General features: G+C 45.3%; 1 protein-coding gene across 1 annotated transcript in view; it reads left to right on the top strand.

The window, feature by feature from the left end:
- The window catches only part of ST6GALNAC3 (ST6 N-acetylgalactosaminide alpha-2,6-sialyltransferase 3), a 290,283-nt gene that overhangs the window by 171,267 nt on the left and 100,819 nt on the right, over nucleotides 1-18,197 (top strand). The window contains exon 3 of the mRNA XM_075320283.1: nucleotides 10,777-11,186. Coding sequence (XP_075176398.1) covers nucleotides 10,777-11,186 — 410 coding nt within the window. The remainder of the gene's footprint in view (nucleotides 1-10,776; nucleotides 11,187-18,197) is intronic.

Here is an 18,197-nt window from a genome sequence, read left to right as displayed (position 1 = left end):
GGATGCAAGCCAGACCAGATCACCAGGGGAGAAACACGGGGGATCCAGGCGCCTTTTGTCCGCATGTCTCTTCATCCGCAAAGAAGCACGCTCAAGGGAGGTCTTGACAGAGCTCCATATGGCTGAGAAGTCCTGGACCAGAGCATCTGCTGCGGGGACATCGGAAGCCGAGGATACTGGCAATGGAACAGAAGGCTGAAGTCCGTAAACGACTCGGAATGGAGAGCTGGAGGTGGACTCGCTGATGTGATGGTTGTGGGAGAACTCCGCCCAAGGAAGAAGCGTGGACCAGTCATCGTGATGGGCATTAACGTAGTGGCGCAGGAAGGAGGTCAGGATCTGATTGACCCGTTCCACTTGCCCATTCGACTGAGGATGGTAGGCCGAAGAAAAGTCCAGAGATACTCCCAGATGTTTGCAGAGGGCCCTCCAGAAGCGCGAGGTGAACTGAGTTCCTCTATCGGACACAATGTGTGCGGGAAAGCCATGCAATCGGAATATATGTTGGATGAAGGAGTCAGCTAGCTCCTGGGCAGAGGGCAGCCCGGCCATGGGAATGAAGTGAGCCATTTTTGAGAAACGGTCCACCACAACCCATATGACTGTGTGTCCGGAGGATAAGGGTAAGTCCGTAATGAAGTCCATTGTGATATGTTGCCACGGAACAGAAGGAATGGGCAGAGGCAGGAGACGTCCATATGGTAGGTGCTTGGGTGTCTTGTTCCGGGCACAGGACGGACAGGCCGAGACGAAGGTTGTGACGTCTTTACGGAGGGACGGCCACCAGTAGTGACGGACAATCGTACTCCAAGTCTTCTTCTGACCAGCATGGCCGGCGATCTTCGAGGCATGGCCCCAGTGCAGGACTCTCTGTCTGTCAGAATCTGAGACATAGGTTTTCCCAGGGGGTACCTGAGTTAAAGCAACAGGATTCACCGGAATGATTTTGCTGGGGTTGATGATGGGCTGGAACGTCTCCTCCTCCAACTCCACGGGCACGAAGGACCTGGACAAAGCGTCTGCCCGCACGTTCTTGTCCGCAGGCCGAAAATGGAGTTGGAAATCAAATCGAGCAAAAAACAAGGACCAGCGGGCTTGTCGTGGGTTCAGTCTTTGGGCAGACCGCAGGTACTCCAGATTCTTGTGGTCCGTGTAAATGATTACAGGGTATACTGCTCCCTCCAAGAGGTAGCGCCATTCCTCCAAGGCAAGCTTCACGGCCAGTAGCTCCCGATCCCCGATGGTGTAGTTGCGTTCGGGTGCCGAGAAGCTCTTGGAGAAGAATCCACAAGTGACCATCTTGCCGGAGGGGGAGTTCTGCATCAACACTGCCCCGGCTCCTGAGGAAGAGGCATCCACCTCCAAGGTGAACTGTCGGTTCAATTCAGGGCGATGGAGAACCGGGGAAGAAGCAAACGCCTGTTTCAAGGAGCAGAACGCGGCATCGGCCGCAGGTGGCCAGTCCTTAGGATTAGCTCCCTTCTTGGTCAAGGCAGAGAGAGGCGCAGTCAAGGCAGAGAAATGCGGGATGAATTGCCGATAATAGTTCGCAAAGCCGAGAAAGCGTTGGATAGCCTTCAGTCCGGAAGGAGGAGGCCAGTTGATGATGGCAGACACTTTCTCAGGGTCCATCTGCAGGCCGGTGTCCGAAATTACATAACCCAGGAAGGGAAGAGACGACTTTTCAAAAATGCATTTCTCGTACTTGGCGTACAGACGGTTTTCTCTAAGCCTCTGAAGAACTAGCTGCACGTTTTCTCTGTGGGTCTGTAGATCCGGAGAGAAGATCAGGATGTCATGCAGATATACCACGACACAGACATAGAGGAGATCTCTGAACACGTCGTTCACCAGTTCTTGGAAGACTGCCGGAGCATTACACAGAACAAAGGGCATGACACAATACTCGTAGTGCCCATCCCGAGTGTTGAATGCGGTTTTCCATTCGTCTCCAGAGCGAATGCGAACCAGGTTATAGGCCCCACGGAGATCCAACTTGGTGAATATACGGGCTCCTCGGAGCCGATCGATTAGTTCGGTGATAAGCGGCAGAGGGTATTTGTTCTTTACGGTGATCTGGTTTAAACCCCGGTAGTCAATGCAAGGGCGCAGATCACCTTCCTTCTTGACGAAGAAAAACCCTGCTCCGGCAGGGGATGAGGACCTCCGAATGAACCCCTTTGCCAGGCTCTCGGTAATATAGGCAGACATAGCTCGTGTTTCAGCAGGGGACAAGGGGTATATTCTTCCTCTAGGAGGCGTGGTTCCTGGCAGTAAATCGATGGCGCAGTCGTAGGGACGATGAGGCGGTAGTACCTCTGACTCCTTTTTATCAAACACGTCCGAGAAGGACCAGTAGGCAGAAGGCAGTCCTGCTAGAGACTCTGGAACCGGAGGGCGTCGAACGGGCTGGATGGTTTTCAGACATCTCTCGTGGCACGAGGAGCCCCATCGGGTGATTTCACCTGTACTCCAGCTGACCGATGGTTCGTGTGTCCGTAACCATGGGAGTCCCAGCAGGATATGGTGAGACATGCGCGGGAGGACGTAGAAGGTGATCTTCTCGGTGTGCAGGGCACCGATCCGTACTTCCACAGGCTTGGTGATCAGTGAGACGGTGTCAGAGAGGGGTCTCCCATCTACAGAGGCGATCACCAGCGGTTTCTCTAGTGGGAGGACAGGCACCTGGTACTTATCCACTGTGGCCTGCTGGATGAAGTTGCCTGCTGCTCCGGAATCGAGATAAGCCTCTGCCGTGAACCGGGTCTCTTCTGTAGTGACTTGAATAGTCCAGGTGACGGAGTCTGAGAGTGTCCCAGCACCTAGGGTGGCCTCTCCTAACAAGCCTAGGCTTTGGAGTTTGCCGGCTTCTCGGGACAAGAGCGTAGCAGGTGTGAGCCATCACCGCAGTAGAAGCAGAGACCCTTTGCTAGTCGTTCTGCTCGGCGTTGCTCCGACTGCCTCAGGCGGTCAATCTGCATGGGCTCGTAGGTAGACGCGCCAGGTGACGCCGACTGAAGAGCGATGGACTTCTGTGGTGGGGAGGAGTGCCGTATTGGACGCCTCTCGCGGGACACCTCTTTGGATCGTTCCTGAAAGCGAAGATCCACGCGAGTCGCTAGAGCAATCAGGGCATCCAGGGTGGAAGGCACGTCGCGACCAGCCAGCTCATCTTTAATGCGACCCGAGAGTCCTTCCCAGAAGGCGGCGGTTAGGGCCTCATTGTTCCACCCGAGTTCCGAGGCCAAGGTGCGGAAACGAATAGCATATTGGCCCACCGTCAGAGTCCCTTGACGTAGCCGGAGGAGGGATGAAGCAGAGGCGGCGGAGCGTCCGGGCTCGTCAAAGGTGTTACGAAAAGCCTGCAGGAATTCCTGGATGTCAGTGGTCACTGGATCCTCCTTCTCCCACAAGGGGTTCATCCAGGCCAGTGCCTCTCCCTCTAGATGGGACATCATGAACGCGACCTTGTCTTGGTCGGAGGCAAACAAGTGCGGCAGCAGCTTGAAATGGAGAGAGCATTGATTGATGAATCCCCTGCAGGTCTTGGGATCTCCGGCGTACCGGGGTGGTGAGGCCAAACGAAGGCTGGAAGCATCCGAGGAGGCTGCCACGGGAGCAGTGGCCGTGGATTGTACTGTGGAAACCCGAGATGCCAAGGATGTGGCCGTCGCTTGTAGCGCGTTCAGGCGGGTATCCACAGAAGACATGAAGTTCAGCATGCGGGTCTGGGTCTCACGCTGGCGTGTGAGTTCCTGCTGCAAGGCCGCTAGTGCTTCGGCGGGATCCATGGCCTGTTCTAGCTGTTACGTCCGGGTGGTGGAACCTCTGGACCGTACACCGGTTTCCCTTGAGGAGACAGCCAGGCAGGTCACCCCGCCAGAGGGTCTGGGTGCACGGCAGCCGAAGCACAGGTGGTAGTCAGACAGTCCGTAGGGGAGCAGGAAAGGTGGATGGAGTTCTGGACGGTAGTCCGGGTGACGAGGCTCAGAGTCCGAGGCCAGGTGGTAAGATCAGGCGGGATCCGGAACCTGCTGAGCGATGGGACGGGTCACCAAACGGAGCCAGGGACTGGAGACTGGCGGAGCTGCAGAGGTGGTGGAACATCCGCCGAAGTCACCGTCAGGGTACGGGAATGAGCGTGGTTCGGAGCGTCTGACGTGGCAGGACAGGCTCTACGAGACAGGACAGGGTTAATGCAGGCAAAGCACAAGGCAAAGCAATAGGGGACCTGAACACTAGCTTGCTAAACACGTAGAACAGGCCCCGCCCACCAGGAAAGTGAACCTTAATATACCCTGTACCTGTCTATGCAATTTCCTGTTTCTAGGTGCTGGCCCTTTAAGAGAGGGTCAATGACCGCGCGCGCGCCCTAATGCGCATGCGCGCGGCCCGGGTGCCAGAAGCCAGAGGAGGGAGCGGTGAGTAGGAAGCAGGAGAGCCGGGCTGAGGCCGAGTTGCCGACGGGCGCCGGGAGCGGGGACCGGGCTGCCTGGGGACCGCAGGCGATGGAGCAGGAAGGCTGTGGAGCGGGGGACCGGGAAGCCTGGCACGGGAGCGGCGGAGCGCGACGTGAGAGCGGGGAAGCGTGGCAGGGGAGCCGGTAGGCAAGGCAGAGGGGCCGGGGAGCATGGCAGGGGAGCCGGGGAGCCTAGCAGGAGAGCCGGGGAGCGTGACAGAGAGACACGGAGGCAGTACGGTCAGTACTTCCATTATGTACAGGTAGAAACAGCAATAGTTCTTTCTCTAATTCCATCACTAACAAGGTGACATAAAGACATCACTATCTGTACCTAAATTATATTATTTAGAGGGAGGCAATACTAACTGCATGTAGTGTATATCATTAAGAGGGAGAGACAGGGAAGCAGTACTATCTGTACAAATGACATTTACAAGCAGGGATAAGGAATCAGTACAATCTGTATCTACAATATATCATTTACATGAAGGCAGTACTATCTATGTCCATAAGTAACAAGGAGAGACGGGGAGGTAGTACTGTCTGTACCAATTACATTTTCAGGCAGAGACAGGGAGGCAGTACTATATGCATCTACTTGATTTACATCGAGAGACAAGTAGGTGGTACTATCTCTACCATAATTTACATGTGCTAATAAATACACTATAATTTCTACCTCCATAATTTACAAAAAGGTACCAGTATACAGTACTATCTGTACCTCCATCATTTACTGAGAGAGACTGGTGGATCTGTGCCTGCAAAATTTACAAGGTGTGCTTGTTCAAACGGTCCAAATATCTGCATCCATCATATGACATAATTCTGACTCATCTTTTCTTATGTCTGTTCATTGTGCCATCCCTCTGTTATTCCTCCTCTAAATGTCCGTTCTCCCCTCCATTTCTCAGTGTCTCAGATGCCGCGGTGTGCCGCGCTAATGAGATGTATTCCTGGCAATGAGCCTCCAGTATATTAGGGGGATATTTCTGTAAACTCTTCAGTTTACACTAATAATGGCTTTGTTACAATGCGAGATAAGTAAGTGGCTCTTTAGCCCTCGTATAATGGCCCGAACCCTCGACTGAGGACATTAGCGCAGGCTTTTAGCGATGGTGGGAGGTGAAAACAGTGTCTAGAACAGAAAGCATCATATTTCACAAGTCACTTTTCCTCGTCCCTGTTTATTTTTTCCACAATCCCCGGATCTCGTTAGTTGAGTAAAGTGTCAATACGATAATTAAATACGGACAAAGACGATTGTGATAGCCTCATACAGTCCTTTTATCGAAATGTATCCCCCGGTACGGCAGCTAGATGAGAGCCGGCCACGTGTGACCTTCAGTAAAGAAGCAAGGATCGCTATGTTGGGTTCTCCAAATCTTTTATAACTAAGGAAAAATTAGAAAAAATTTCAGGTAATCGAATCAAATTTTGTACACGGAATAAAAAGAGGGTTGTGTCGCCTGCTCAGTATTGTGTTTCTGGCGCATGGAGCTCTCCAAACCATATCCTACCTGCCGGCATCCCCGGCTCCTCCTCTGATTAGCTGCCTGGTGCAACCTCAACATTGTGGTATGCTCCACACAGGGTGCTGCGCCAGTCCAGCTCATTTACAGAGGAGCTGGAGATGTCGACAGGTAGTAAGTGGATTGCAGGGCTCCTGTGTCACGCTAGGTATTGGGAAGTACCAAGCGAATGATGAAAGGATAGGGAAACCCTTTGTCTAGAGAAGAAGGAGATAGTGACCCATGACCAAACCTACCGCTGGTCCCTGGCTCCCCTGACCACCCTAGATAAGTTCCGTACCTATGCGCCGGTATGGCATGCTCATAGCTGACTATGTATAGACCCACCAAAGCCTAGAAATTAGAATTAGAGGTGACTCGATGTTCGGTGTCCGTATCGTGCACAGACTTTTAAAAAACCCTCAGGGTTTGCATTTGGAGATCAAGTGCTTTACGCATGCAATTCACTTGCGCTAGCATTGCTGTGCTTGGGGCCGTTCAGTTTGCTGGTACACTCGGTGATCGGCCCAGTGTGAGCCGCTTGCAATGTTTGATCGACTCGCACTGGGGGTAGCAACAGCGTGATCGGATGTAACCACCCCAAAAAATGGAATAACCCCACCCAACAGCCCCGTACGTGTTCTGTTTATGGCTGGCTGGATGTGGGTGAAGAGACGAACTGCCCAATTAGTGGCTCCCATTGGGGTTCATGTCAAGTCCGGGTCCCAAACTGTAACGGGGAGCTAAGGATAGTACTGACCCTAAAACTGGGATACCTGTGTTGTCACTTATCCCAACAGTAGACTTAAAGGTAGTCAGGGTCGAGCCTCCAACGTGATCCTGTCTCTTGTCCTGGCCCTGATGACTATGTTCCCACCACCCAGGGAACAGACTGGGACTGAGATCATAAGAACCCACCAACAAGGAATGACTAACAGGGGTAAAACAAAACTCATGCACACCTATAACCAAAGGAGTACAGGTAAGGGTACAAAGGAAAGGAGGTCGTAAAAACAACTACACCAATCATAGCAGATAGAAGCAGTAGAAACAACAAGTCCTCTCTGCTGCCTGGTTAGCTCCTAACTGAATAGAATAACCAGCAACCTCTCCAGGAAGCAGAGGGATTAAATACAGCCTGGAAGTGCTCAACCGACAACAGCTGAGCAAGTATGCTGCTGCAACAGAGAAGGAATTAACCATTAAGTGCCCAAAGGAAAAAAGCAACGTTTAAATGTGCATGGTCTCAGATGGTAAATGAGAATGCTAACCCGGAACCTTATACACGTGACACAAACCAAACCTTTTCAAAAGTCCACATGCATCTTCCGAACCAAACTTCCACTGGTCCGTACATCTCTAATTAGAATATCTAGGTAAAATAAACTCCTCCTCCATATGGACTACCCCTTTAAGCCACGCCTCTTCTGATCTCCTGAATCAATCTTACCACCATTATTCTGCCACCGGTAGATTTCTTGTGTTTAGTAACAGCTGCATCCGGAAATGTCTCTTCTTTCCACATGAATCCATATGGTTTTCTTAAGGCGCTGTCTTTTGTATCCTCGGAAATGACTTCTATTCTGTGGGTAACCAAATACAATTACAACAATAACGGCTTTATTACCGCGGCGTTCTTTACATATTTAATTATATTGCTCATTACGGTTAAAAAAAATACACCGTCTCGATACAGAAATACGCCGATTTTTTATTTCTTACAATCAAAATGACATTTATTATCCGAATAAAATCCAAGTGTTTTACAGAAATCCAAGCGAGATAAGAGCAGCGCGGCGCGGAACCTGGAGGAGCGGCGCAGATTACGGCTGACATGCTTTGTTACGAGACGATTCATATAACTAACCGTAATCTCTCCCAGCAAAGCAGGCTGCAATTTATACGTATGAATAAAATATGCAATATGCCGCGCGCTTTTATATTGCTTTTTTGTTTTATGCCCGGATTATCCATAAATCTATTCAATAAAATTGAAGCAATATTAATGCCGCTCACTCTCTTGTTTTCTATCTATGGCTTTTTTGATTGAAAAAGAAAATATCCAGTGCAGGAAACGAATCGTTATTTTGCATCTGTCTTTTTTTTTTTTTTTTTTTAGGATCGCGTGTGAAAAGAGAGATAAGAACGGAGGGAAGGTGGAAGGCGGAAGGCAAAAGAGGAAAATTGGATAAAATAGAACCTCTGATTAAAAAAGCACTCCCATCAAAGTTTTTATCCTCTTTAAGGGAACTTGACGGGTCCCCTAAACCAAAGAGTTCATTCACATATGATAAACAGACTTGATAAATACTTTTTCTAAAGATTTATTTGTCCAATGTAATAAAGGGACTGTTAGGCAGCAAATTTAGACAGGAAGATACAATACAATTGCTGGTGGTTTGTGACTGCACGGTGGACATCTGAGGTTCCCTTTAATATATAGCAATCATCATATTATATGACATTGTATACTTAAAGTTGCTCTTTTTGCCTTTCTACCCAGTAAATTCTTCTCTTTTCTCTGTTGTATGTAAAAACAGGAAGTCTCTGTGTGAATCACTGCCTTCTTCAACTCCTGACCCCGCTGCTCCCTTCTTCCCCTGCCACTGACTTTAGTTGTGATGACTCATGCAGGGAAAATAGACTTCCTGTTTCTATATAGCGTTTAGAAGGAGTCAGTTTTTAATCATGTGATGTCACAGACCTAATGGAAAACAGAAGGATTAACTGGATAGAAAGATAGAAAGGAGCAATTGTCATTCAATTGTTTTTATTCATTTTGCAAGTTAAAATAGGGAGGTCTGAGCAATTGTAAGTACACAGTGCTATATAATATGATGCCTATAATTTAAGAGAATAAAACTTTGATGGGACTGCTTCTTTAAAAGTTTATATGCAAAATCTTAGATGATTGGAACAGTAATTCCATTTTAAAATTGTCATTGACCAAAATATTTCTAAGATCTATCTATTTATATATCATCTATCTACAGTGCCTTGAAAAAGTTTTCACACCCTGTGAACCTTTTCCACTTTTGTCCACGTTGCACCTGCAATCTTAAATGTGTTTTACTGTGATTTTATGTAATATACCAACAGTAAGTACAAGTATTTTTGAAGTGTAAAGGAAAGTGTTGGTATCACAGAAACATCCCAATAAAATGCATTTACGTTTCAGAGTGTAACGTGAAAAATGTTTGAAAGTTAACGGAGCATGAATATTTTATCAAGGCATTATGTCAATCACATATTTACTTCTTTCCTTCTTTCTCCTCCCTTTTTACTTATTTCTTTCATCCTTTCATCTTTTCTTTATTTTCCTTCTTCCCGTTTTTTTCTTTCTTTCTTTCTCTCTCACTTTTTTTTCTTTCTTTCATTCTTTGTTTTCTTTCTTTCTTTTTTATTTCTTTTTTTTTATTTTCTTTCTTTCTGTTTTTCTTTCAGGTTTTTTTTGTCTTTCTCTTTCTATCTCTCCTTTTCTTTCTTTCTGCCTTTCTTTTTTTCTTTCTTTCTTTTTTTCTTTCTTTTTCTTTCTTTAATTTTCTCTTTTTCTTTATTTCATTCTCTTTCTTTTTTTACCTTTTCTTTTTTATTTTTTTCTTTCTGTTTCTTTCTTTGTTTCTTTCTCTCTTCGTCTCTTTCTCTTTCTTTCTCTTTTTCACTCTCTCTCTTTGTTTCTTTCTCTTTTTTTCTCTTTCTCTTTCTTTTTTGTCTTTGTTTCGCTCTCTTTTTTCTTTCTATCTTTCTTTGTCTTTGTTTCTCTCTTTCTTTCTTTTTTTCTTTCTTTTTCTTTCTCTTTTTTCTTTCTTTCTTTCTCTCTTTCTTTCTCTTTTTTTCTCTCTTTTTTCTTTCTCTCTTTCTTTGTTTCTCTCTTTCTCTTTCTCTCTTTCTTTTTCGTTCTCTGTTTTTCTTTCTCTCTTTTTTTTTCTCTCTTTCTTTCTTTACTTCTTTCTTTCTTTCTCTCTTTCTTTCTCTCTATTTTTTCTTTCTCCCTTTCTTTGTCTTTGTTGCTCTCTTTCTTTCTTTCTTTCTTTCTCTTTCTCTCTTTCTTTCTTTCTTTTTCTTACTTTCGCTCTCTTTTTCTCTTTCTTTCTCTCTTTCTTTCTCTCTATTTTTTCTTTCTCCCTTTCTTTGTCTTTGTTGCTCTCTTTCTTTCTTTCTCTTTCTCTCTTTCTTTCTTTCTTTTTCTTACTTTCGTTCTCTTTTTCTCTTTCTTTCTTTCTTTCTTTCTTTCTTTCTTTCTTTCTTTCGGTGTCACTCCTAGAATACTTTTGTCATTTTTGAGGCATGTTTTTACATTGATTGAGTAATAGAATACTTTTTATACCCTCTACTAGTCCTATTAATTACCACTTGTTGCTATTAAAATCCGAAATATCGTTTTTTTGGTATTTTCTCATATTACAGCTTTTTGTGTAACAAATCAGTGTAACAAATCACACTGCTATAATGTTAATGAGAAGCATCTCTAGAGATTATGACCCAGCAAAGGATTGGTTACACATGTGACCCGAGTGAAGATTCCTTGCAGCTCAGTGTCAGTCAGGAGAATGTAAAGCCATTCATTTTTATAGTTGTTCTTGGGATCAGAGATATTTAGAGATGAACCTTGATTCTAAATGTCCTCCCAGTCACCCTCCAAATTACCAATAATAATAACCATAATAAAAATGTTTGTATTCCAAGAGATCATTAGCGGTCAACTACCTCTCCCCACTTGTATAGTTCACTGTCACTGAAGTATGTAACTTTTCTTATTGAATGTTATATATATTTTATGGGAATTCTTGCTTTCTTCTCCAGACTCTCCAACTTGACTGCAACCATTGTGCCATTGTTTCCAATTCTGGCCAGATGACGGGTCAGAGGGCCGGACGTGACATCGACCAATCTTCCTGCATATGGAGAATGAACAATGCTCCAACCAAAGGCTACACAGATGACGTTGGCCAAAGGACCACAATCCGGGTGGTGTCCCACACCAGTGTCCCTCTGCTGCTAAAGGACCCTGATTACTTCTTCAAGGAAAGCAACGATACGGTCTACGTCATATGGGGGCCGTTCAGGAACATGCGACAGGACGGGAAGGGGATAGTGTACAACATGCTGCGCAGAACAGTGGAAAATTACAGTGGCGCTAAGGTTTATGTCACTACAGAGTTGCGCATGAACTACTGCGACACCGTCTTCAAGAAGGAGACCGGTAGAGATCGGTGAGATGCATGTTCTTCTATGGAGTAGCTACAGAGTATCATGCTGTGCGGTATCATGTAGTTTGGGGTGGGATACATTTGCACATATTTGCATATGTAACATACTGTACAGTTAAAACCAGAAGTCTACATACACCATCTAAAAAGACACATTTACAGGTTCTTCTCACTATCTGACAAAAAATCAGAATTAACCTTTTCAGTCAATTGGGAACCAAAATTATTTATATTTGCCAAATGCCAGAATAATGAGAGAGAGAGATAAGAATGTTTTTAGGTATTTTTATTACTTTCTGCAAAGTCAAAAGTTTCCTTACACTAAGAGTACTGTGCCTTTAAACAATATGGGACAGCCCATATGATGATGTCATGTCTCAAAAGAAATCAGCCAAGATCTCAGGGCGAGACTTGTGAACTTGCCCAAGTTTGGTTCATCCTTGGGTGCAATTTCCAGATACCTAAAGATGCCTCATTCATCTGTACAAACAATTATATGCAAGTACAAACAAGATGGGAATGTCCAGTTATCATACCTCTCAGGAAGGAGACGGGTTCTGTGGACCAAAGATGAAGGTGCTTTGGTCAGACATGTGCATATCAACCCAAGAACAAAAGCAAAAGACCTTGTGAAGATGCTGGCGGAAGCTGGTAAGATTGTGTCATTATCCACAGCGAAACGAGTACTATATAAACATAGGCGGAAAGGCCACTCTGCCAGGAAGAAGCCATTACTCCAAAAGAAACAAAAAAATAAGCCAGATTAATGTTTCCAGATGCACACAGGAACAAAAAACTTAATTTTTCGAGACATCCCGTGGTCTGACGAAACTAAAATTGAACTGTTTGGCCATAATGACCATCGTTACGTTTGGAGGAGAAAGGGAGAAGCTTTGAAGCCTAAGAACACCATCCCAACTGTGAAACACGGGGGTGGCAGCATCATGATGTGGGGTTGTTTTTCTGCAGGAGGGACTGGTGCACTTCACAAAATAGATGGCATAATGAGGAAAGAAGATTATGTCTCAAGACATCAGCCAGGTACTTGAAGCTTGGGCGGAAATGGGTCTTCCAAATGGACAATAACCCGAAGCTACTGCCAAACTGGTTACAAAGTGGCTTAAAGATAACAATGTCAATGTTTTGGAGTGGCCATCACAAAACCCTAATCTCAATCCTATTGAAAATTTATGGGCAAAGCTGAAAAGGCCGAAGCGAGCAAGACGACCTACAAACATGGATCAGGTACACCAGATCTGTCAGGAGGAATCTGCCCAAATTCCACCAACTATTGTAAACAGCTTGTAGAAGGAGATCCAAAACATTTCCTCCAAGTCACACAGTGTAAGGACAATGGTACCAAATACTAATGACATGGAGGAAACGTCACTGTGCAGAAAGGAATAAAAGTGTCTGAAAACATTCTCTCTGTCTCATTATTCTGGCGTTTGGCAAATAGAAATAATTTTGGTTCCTAATTGACCTAAAACAGGAAAGGATTATTCTGATTTCATGTTTCATAGTGAGAAAAACCTGCAGATGTGTCTTTATAGAGAGCGGAGGGGAAAAACCTGCAGATGTGTCTATATAGAGAGCGGAGGGAAAACCTGCAGATGTGTCTTTATAGAGAGTGGAAGGGGGGAAAAACCTGCAGATGTGTCTATATAGAGAGCGGAGGGAAAACCTGCAGATGTGTCTTTTTAGAGAGCGGAGGGGGGGAAAAACCTGCAGATGTGTCTATATAGAAAGCGGAGGGGGGGAAAAACCTGCAGATGTGTCTATATAGAGAGCGGAGGGAAAACTTGCAGATGTGTCTATATAGAGAGCGGAGGGAAAACTTGCAGATTTGTCTATATAGAAAGCGGAGGGAAAACCTGCAGATGTGTCTATGTAGAGAGCGGAGGGAAAAACCTGCAGATGTGTCTATATAGAGAGCGGAGGGAAAACCTGCAGATGTGTCTATATAGAGAGCGGAGGGAAAACCTGCAGATGTGTCTATATAGAGAGCGGAGGGAAAACCTGCAGATGTGTCTTTATAGAGAGCGGAGGGAAGCTAAGGGTTTGAACTGTAATAGCTAAAGCAGGGTCTTGTTATCATGTAATAATGATATACAGTGTTGGACAAGAGTAGCCGGCACCCCGGGCAGCTCCTATTATGAGGGGTGTAACTTTAGGAGGTGCAGAGTTGCACATGTGCTCTTGAATTTGAGAAGATGCTAGAAGATCCCATTGGCCCATATAAGAGGATCACTACTATCAAAGACACGTGATAATTTGGGACCATGTTGTAGATTTTGCACCAAGGGCTCAGGAGAATATTGAAGTTGCATGGCCCGTTGGCGGTCTGTACAAAGGCTTGTCAGACGCTGCTTTTTTGCCGCATAAACATACATTTTCCTTGCAGATTTGAAGCAGTTTCTCATCTGCATCATGTCAATTCTTTTAGCATTTTTGCAGCCATTGAAATGATTGGGAAAAACACAGTAAAAACATGGATATTTTGCACAGCGTTTTTCCTACCAAGAGACAGGTTTATATCAGCTGCAAAGACTTACCGAGTGCACGTGCCCTAGAATAACAAGGGTCTTTAAGCTTTTGGGGAGTATTATAGTCAGATCTTTTCTCCCCCATCTACTTCTCAATTCTTCACGAGAACTCTTGCTGTTGAGAACATTTTTATCGATTGGTAAAACATTTTCTTGTTTTGAATTTTGTCCTCCATAGAACCAAAAATGTAATTTCTGAAGTGCAAAGTTCAAAGACCGAGATTCGTAGACCATCGAGAAAGGTGTGCAAAACTTTGGATAATGTGCAAAGTCAGTGGAGACGTCCTGATCGGAAACCCATGGCTGCAGTGCTGCAAGGCAACTCTTAGGCCGGCGTCACACGGTACGATCTATCGTGCATTCGCACGAGCGATCGTACCCGCCCCCGTCGTTTGTGCGTCAAGGGCAATTAGTTGCCCGTGGCGCACAAAGTCGTTAACCCTCGTCACACGTACTTCCCTCCCAGACAACCTCGCTGTAGGTGGCGAACATCCTCTTCCTGAAGCGGGAGGGACGTTCGGCGTCACAGCGACGTCACACAGCGGCCGGCCAATAGAAGAGGAGGGGCGGAGATGAGCAGCCGGAACATCCTGCCCACCTCCTTCCTTCCGCATTGGCGGCGGGACGCAGGTAAGCTGTGTTTGTCGTTCCCATGGGTGTCACATGGAGCGACGTGTGCTGCCTCAGGAACGATAAACAACCGGAGCACAGAAGGAGGACCGACTTTTTGAAAATGAACGACATGTCAATGAGCAACGATAAGGTGAGTATTTTTGTTCGTTCACAGTCATTCGGAGGTGTCACACGGTACGATATCTCTGACAATGCCGGATGTGCGTCACAGAATCCGTGACCCCGACGACATATCACCCGATATATCGTACTGTGTGACGCCGGCATTAACCACTGAGCCACCATATCACACAGTGCCGTCAATTATTGCTTATCACCTATCAGAAGTGACCGGCCAATGTGAGGGAGCTGAGGATTATTATCCCATTGTTTGAGAACCGTTAGTGATTGGGTGTTTCTTTGAAAAGTCTTTTACTTTTCCATTGGATCCAAAAAGTGCCATATTTTTGGAATTGTGGCAGACCCAGTGATCAAATATTTGGGAATACTCATTTGATAATTAAAATGGTCTTTGAGGGTTGTATATATGACTCCAAACTGCCTTATATAAACAGATGGCGTAACGCACCATCCAATGCTGTTGAGCCAAACTTAACCCCTTAAGAACACAGCCAATGATTATTTTTGCTTTCATATTTCCACCACCTCTTTATCCATGTTACATAACTTTTCAATATCCATACAAAGACTTGTAGTTTGCAGGACGAGTTACATTTTACCATAGAATGCACTGAAAAATGGGGGGAAAATTCCAAACGAGATAAAATGGTGAATAAATTGCAATACCGCCATTGGATTAGATAGGTCAATGTTTAATTTACTCAGACGCAGGTGTACTTCTTCTTGTATTAAATTTGTTATATCGGGGGGGCTTTGATTTTTGCCTTGTTGAATATTCCTTGGAACAATCAGTTCCTTGGTGAACACGGATGAAAATTGCCTTTTTAATATCTCAGCCTTTTCTTTGTCCTCTAGAATTATCCTGGTATAATCTTTTATGGGGCTGATACCATCATTTTTTCCTTTTGGCATTGATGTATTTAATAAAAACAGTTGGGGTTTATTTTAATGTCTTTGTCAATTTTTGATTCAGTAGCTAATTTAGCTTGTTTGATTTCTTTTTTACATTTCCTATTAAGAATTTTAAACCCCTGAAATGCTATTTTTGTATTCTCAGCTTCCAAGATTTTGAATGCTCTTTGTTTTTGTTTTATTATATTTTGTACTGTCTTATTTATCCATAGTTGTATATTTTATTTTGTGCTTGCACAACTTTTTTGCCAATGGATCCGGACATGTGAAGTCAGCCTTAGGGGCAGATGGTGGCTCTATGAGACATATGGCACCTGAGAGGACTCCACTCTTGAGCCACCCCATACAACTCAACCAGCTCCATATTGGATATAAACCGTACATGATGGAGTGTGAATAGGTTACAGACAACTTTGAATGTGCAGCCCAGTCTGTGGACAGCATATGGAACAGATTAAAATTACAGTGCTGGCCAAAAGTATTGGCACCCCTGCAATTCTGTCCGAGAATACTCAGTTTCTTCCTGAAAATGATTGCAATCACAAATTCTTTGGTATTATTATCTTCATTCAATTTGTCTTCAGTGAAAAAAAAAAAACAATTGTGATAAAGCCAAATTGGATGTAATTCCACACCAAACATAAAAAAGGGGGTGGACAAAAGTATTGGCACTGTTTGAAAAATCATGTGATGCTTCTCTAATTTGTGTAATAACAGCACCTGTAACCTACCTGTGGCACCTAACAGGTGTTGGTAATAACTAAATCACACTTGCAGCCATTTGACATGGATTAAAGTTGTCTTAACCTCTGGCCTGTGTCCTTGTGTGTACCACATTGAGCATGGAGAAAAGAAAGAAGACCAAAGAACTGTCTGAGGACTTAAGAATCCAAATTGTGAGGAAGCATGAGCAATCTCAAGGCTACAAGTCCATCTCCAAAGACCTGAAAGTTCCTGTGTCTGCAGTGCGCAGTGTCATCAAGAAGTTTAAAGCCCATGGCACTGTGGCTAACCTCCCTAGATGTGGAAGGAAAAGAAAAATTGACGAGAGATTTCAATGCAAGATTGTGCTGATGGTGGATAAAGAACCTCGACTAACATCCAAACAGTCCGAGGGTACAACAGTGTCAACCCGTACTGTCCGTCGGCGTCTGAATGAAATGGGACTGTATGGTAGGATACCCAGGAAGACCCCACTTCTTACCCCGAGACATAAAAAAGCCAGGCTGGAGTTTGCCAAAACTTACCTGAGAAAGCCTAAAACGTTTTGGAAGAATGTTCTCTGGTCAGATGAGACAAAAGTAGAGCTTTTTTGGAAAAGCCATCAACATAGAGTTTACAGGAAAAAAAAAAAGAGGCATTCAAAGAAAAGAACACGGTCCCTACAGTCAAACATGGCGGAGGTTCCCTGATGTTTTGGGGTTGCTTTGCTGCCTCTGGCACTGGACTGCTTGACTGTGTGCATGGCATTGTGAAGTCTGAAGACTACCAACAAATTTTGCAGCATAATGTAGGGCCCAGTGTGAGAAAGCTGGGTCTCCCTCAGAGGTCATGGGTCTTCCAGCAGGACAATGACCCAAAACACACTTCAAAAAGCACTAGAAAATGGTTTGATAGAGAGAGAGCACTGGAGACTACTAAAGTGGCCAGCAATGAGTCCAGACCTGAATCCCATAGAACACCTGTGGAGAGATCTCAAAATGGCACTTTGGAGAAGGCCCCCTTCAAATCTCAGGGACCTGGAGCAGTTTGCCAAAGAAGAATGGTCTAAAATTCCAGCAGAGCATTGTAAGAAACTCATTGATGGTTACAGGAAGCGGTTGTTCGCAGTTATTTTGGCTAAAGGTTGTGCAACCAAGTATTCGGTTAAGGGTGCCAATACTTTTGCCTGGCCCATTTTTGGAGTTTTGTGTGAAATGATCAACGATTTGATTTTTGTTTCAGTCTCTTTTGTGTTTTTTCATTGCAAGCAAAATAAATGAAGATAATAAAGAATTTGTGATTGCAATCATTTTCAGGAAGAAACTGAGTATTCTCTGACAGAATTGCAGGGGTGCCAATACTTTTGGCCAGCACTGTAGTTTTATGGGAAAAGATTCAATATAACTTGTATTATGTATCTTAGGAGTCCAGTGGGCGGTCCTAATTCGTGATTGAGAGGTGTTTCTTGAACTTTAGAACTTTTTCACTAAAGCAACTGCACTAGTGGACGTTTTTCTCCATAAACACAAACTTCTTTCCATGTCAATACTGATAGATGCGACACAGCATGATCACCCCTCCACCATGGTGGTATTTCCCAACTCCACTGTCACGGGTGTTTCACAGATGACAGACGGTCCTGTGGTGTCCGGCTGCAGAAGGTTACAGCATTTGGCTACACAATTTGTTCCCTGACCTTCTATTTTTCCTACTGTGGTGTAAAAAGTATCCTATGTATATTCTCTTCTTAAACGGGCTTTACACTCTGCGATATCGGTACCGATATCGCTAGCGTGGGTACCCGCCCCCATCTGTTGTGCGACACGGGCAAATCGCTGCCCGTGCCGCACAACATCACCCAGACCCGTCACACGTACTTACCTGCCTGGCGACTTTCTAAGGGGGCGGTTCGTTCAGCGTCACAGCGACGTCACAGCTGCGTCACTGAACCGCCGCCCAATAGAAGCGAAGGGGCGGAGATGAGCGGGACGTAACATCCCGCCCACCTCCTTCCTTCCGCATAGCGGGCGGGAGGCAGGTAAGGAGAGCTTCCTCGTTCCTGCGGTGTCACACGGAGTGATGTGTGCTGCCGCAGAAACGA

Source organism: Anomaloglossus baeobatrachus, chromosome 8 (genome assembly GCF_048569485.1).
Source record: "Anomaloglossus baeobatrachus isolate aAnoBae1 chromosome 8, aAnoBae1.hap1, whole genome shotgun sequence".
NCBI classification, from domain to species: Eukaryota; Metazoa; Chordata; class Amphibia; order Anura; family Aromobatidae; genus Anomaloglossus; species Anomaloglossus baeobatrachus.
The sequence above is the reverse complement of the archived record's forward strand: the minus strand, read 5'-3'. Positions and strand labels throughout refer to the sequence as shown.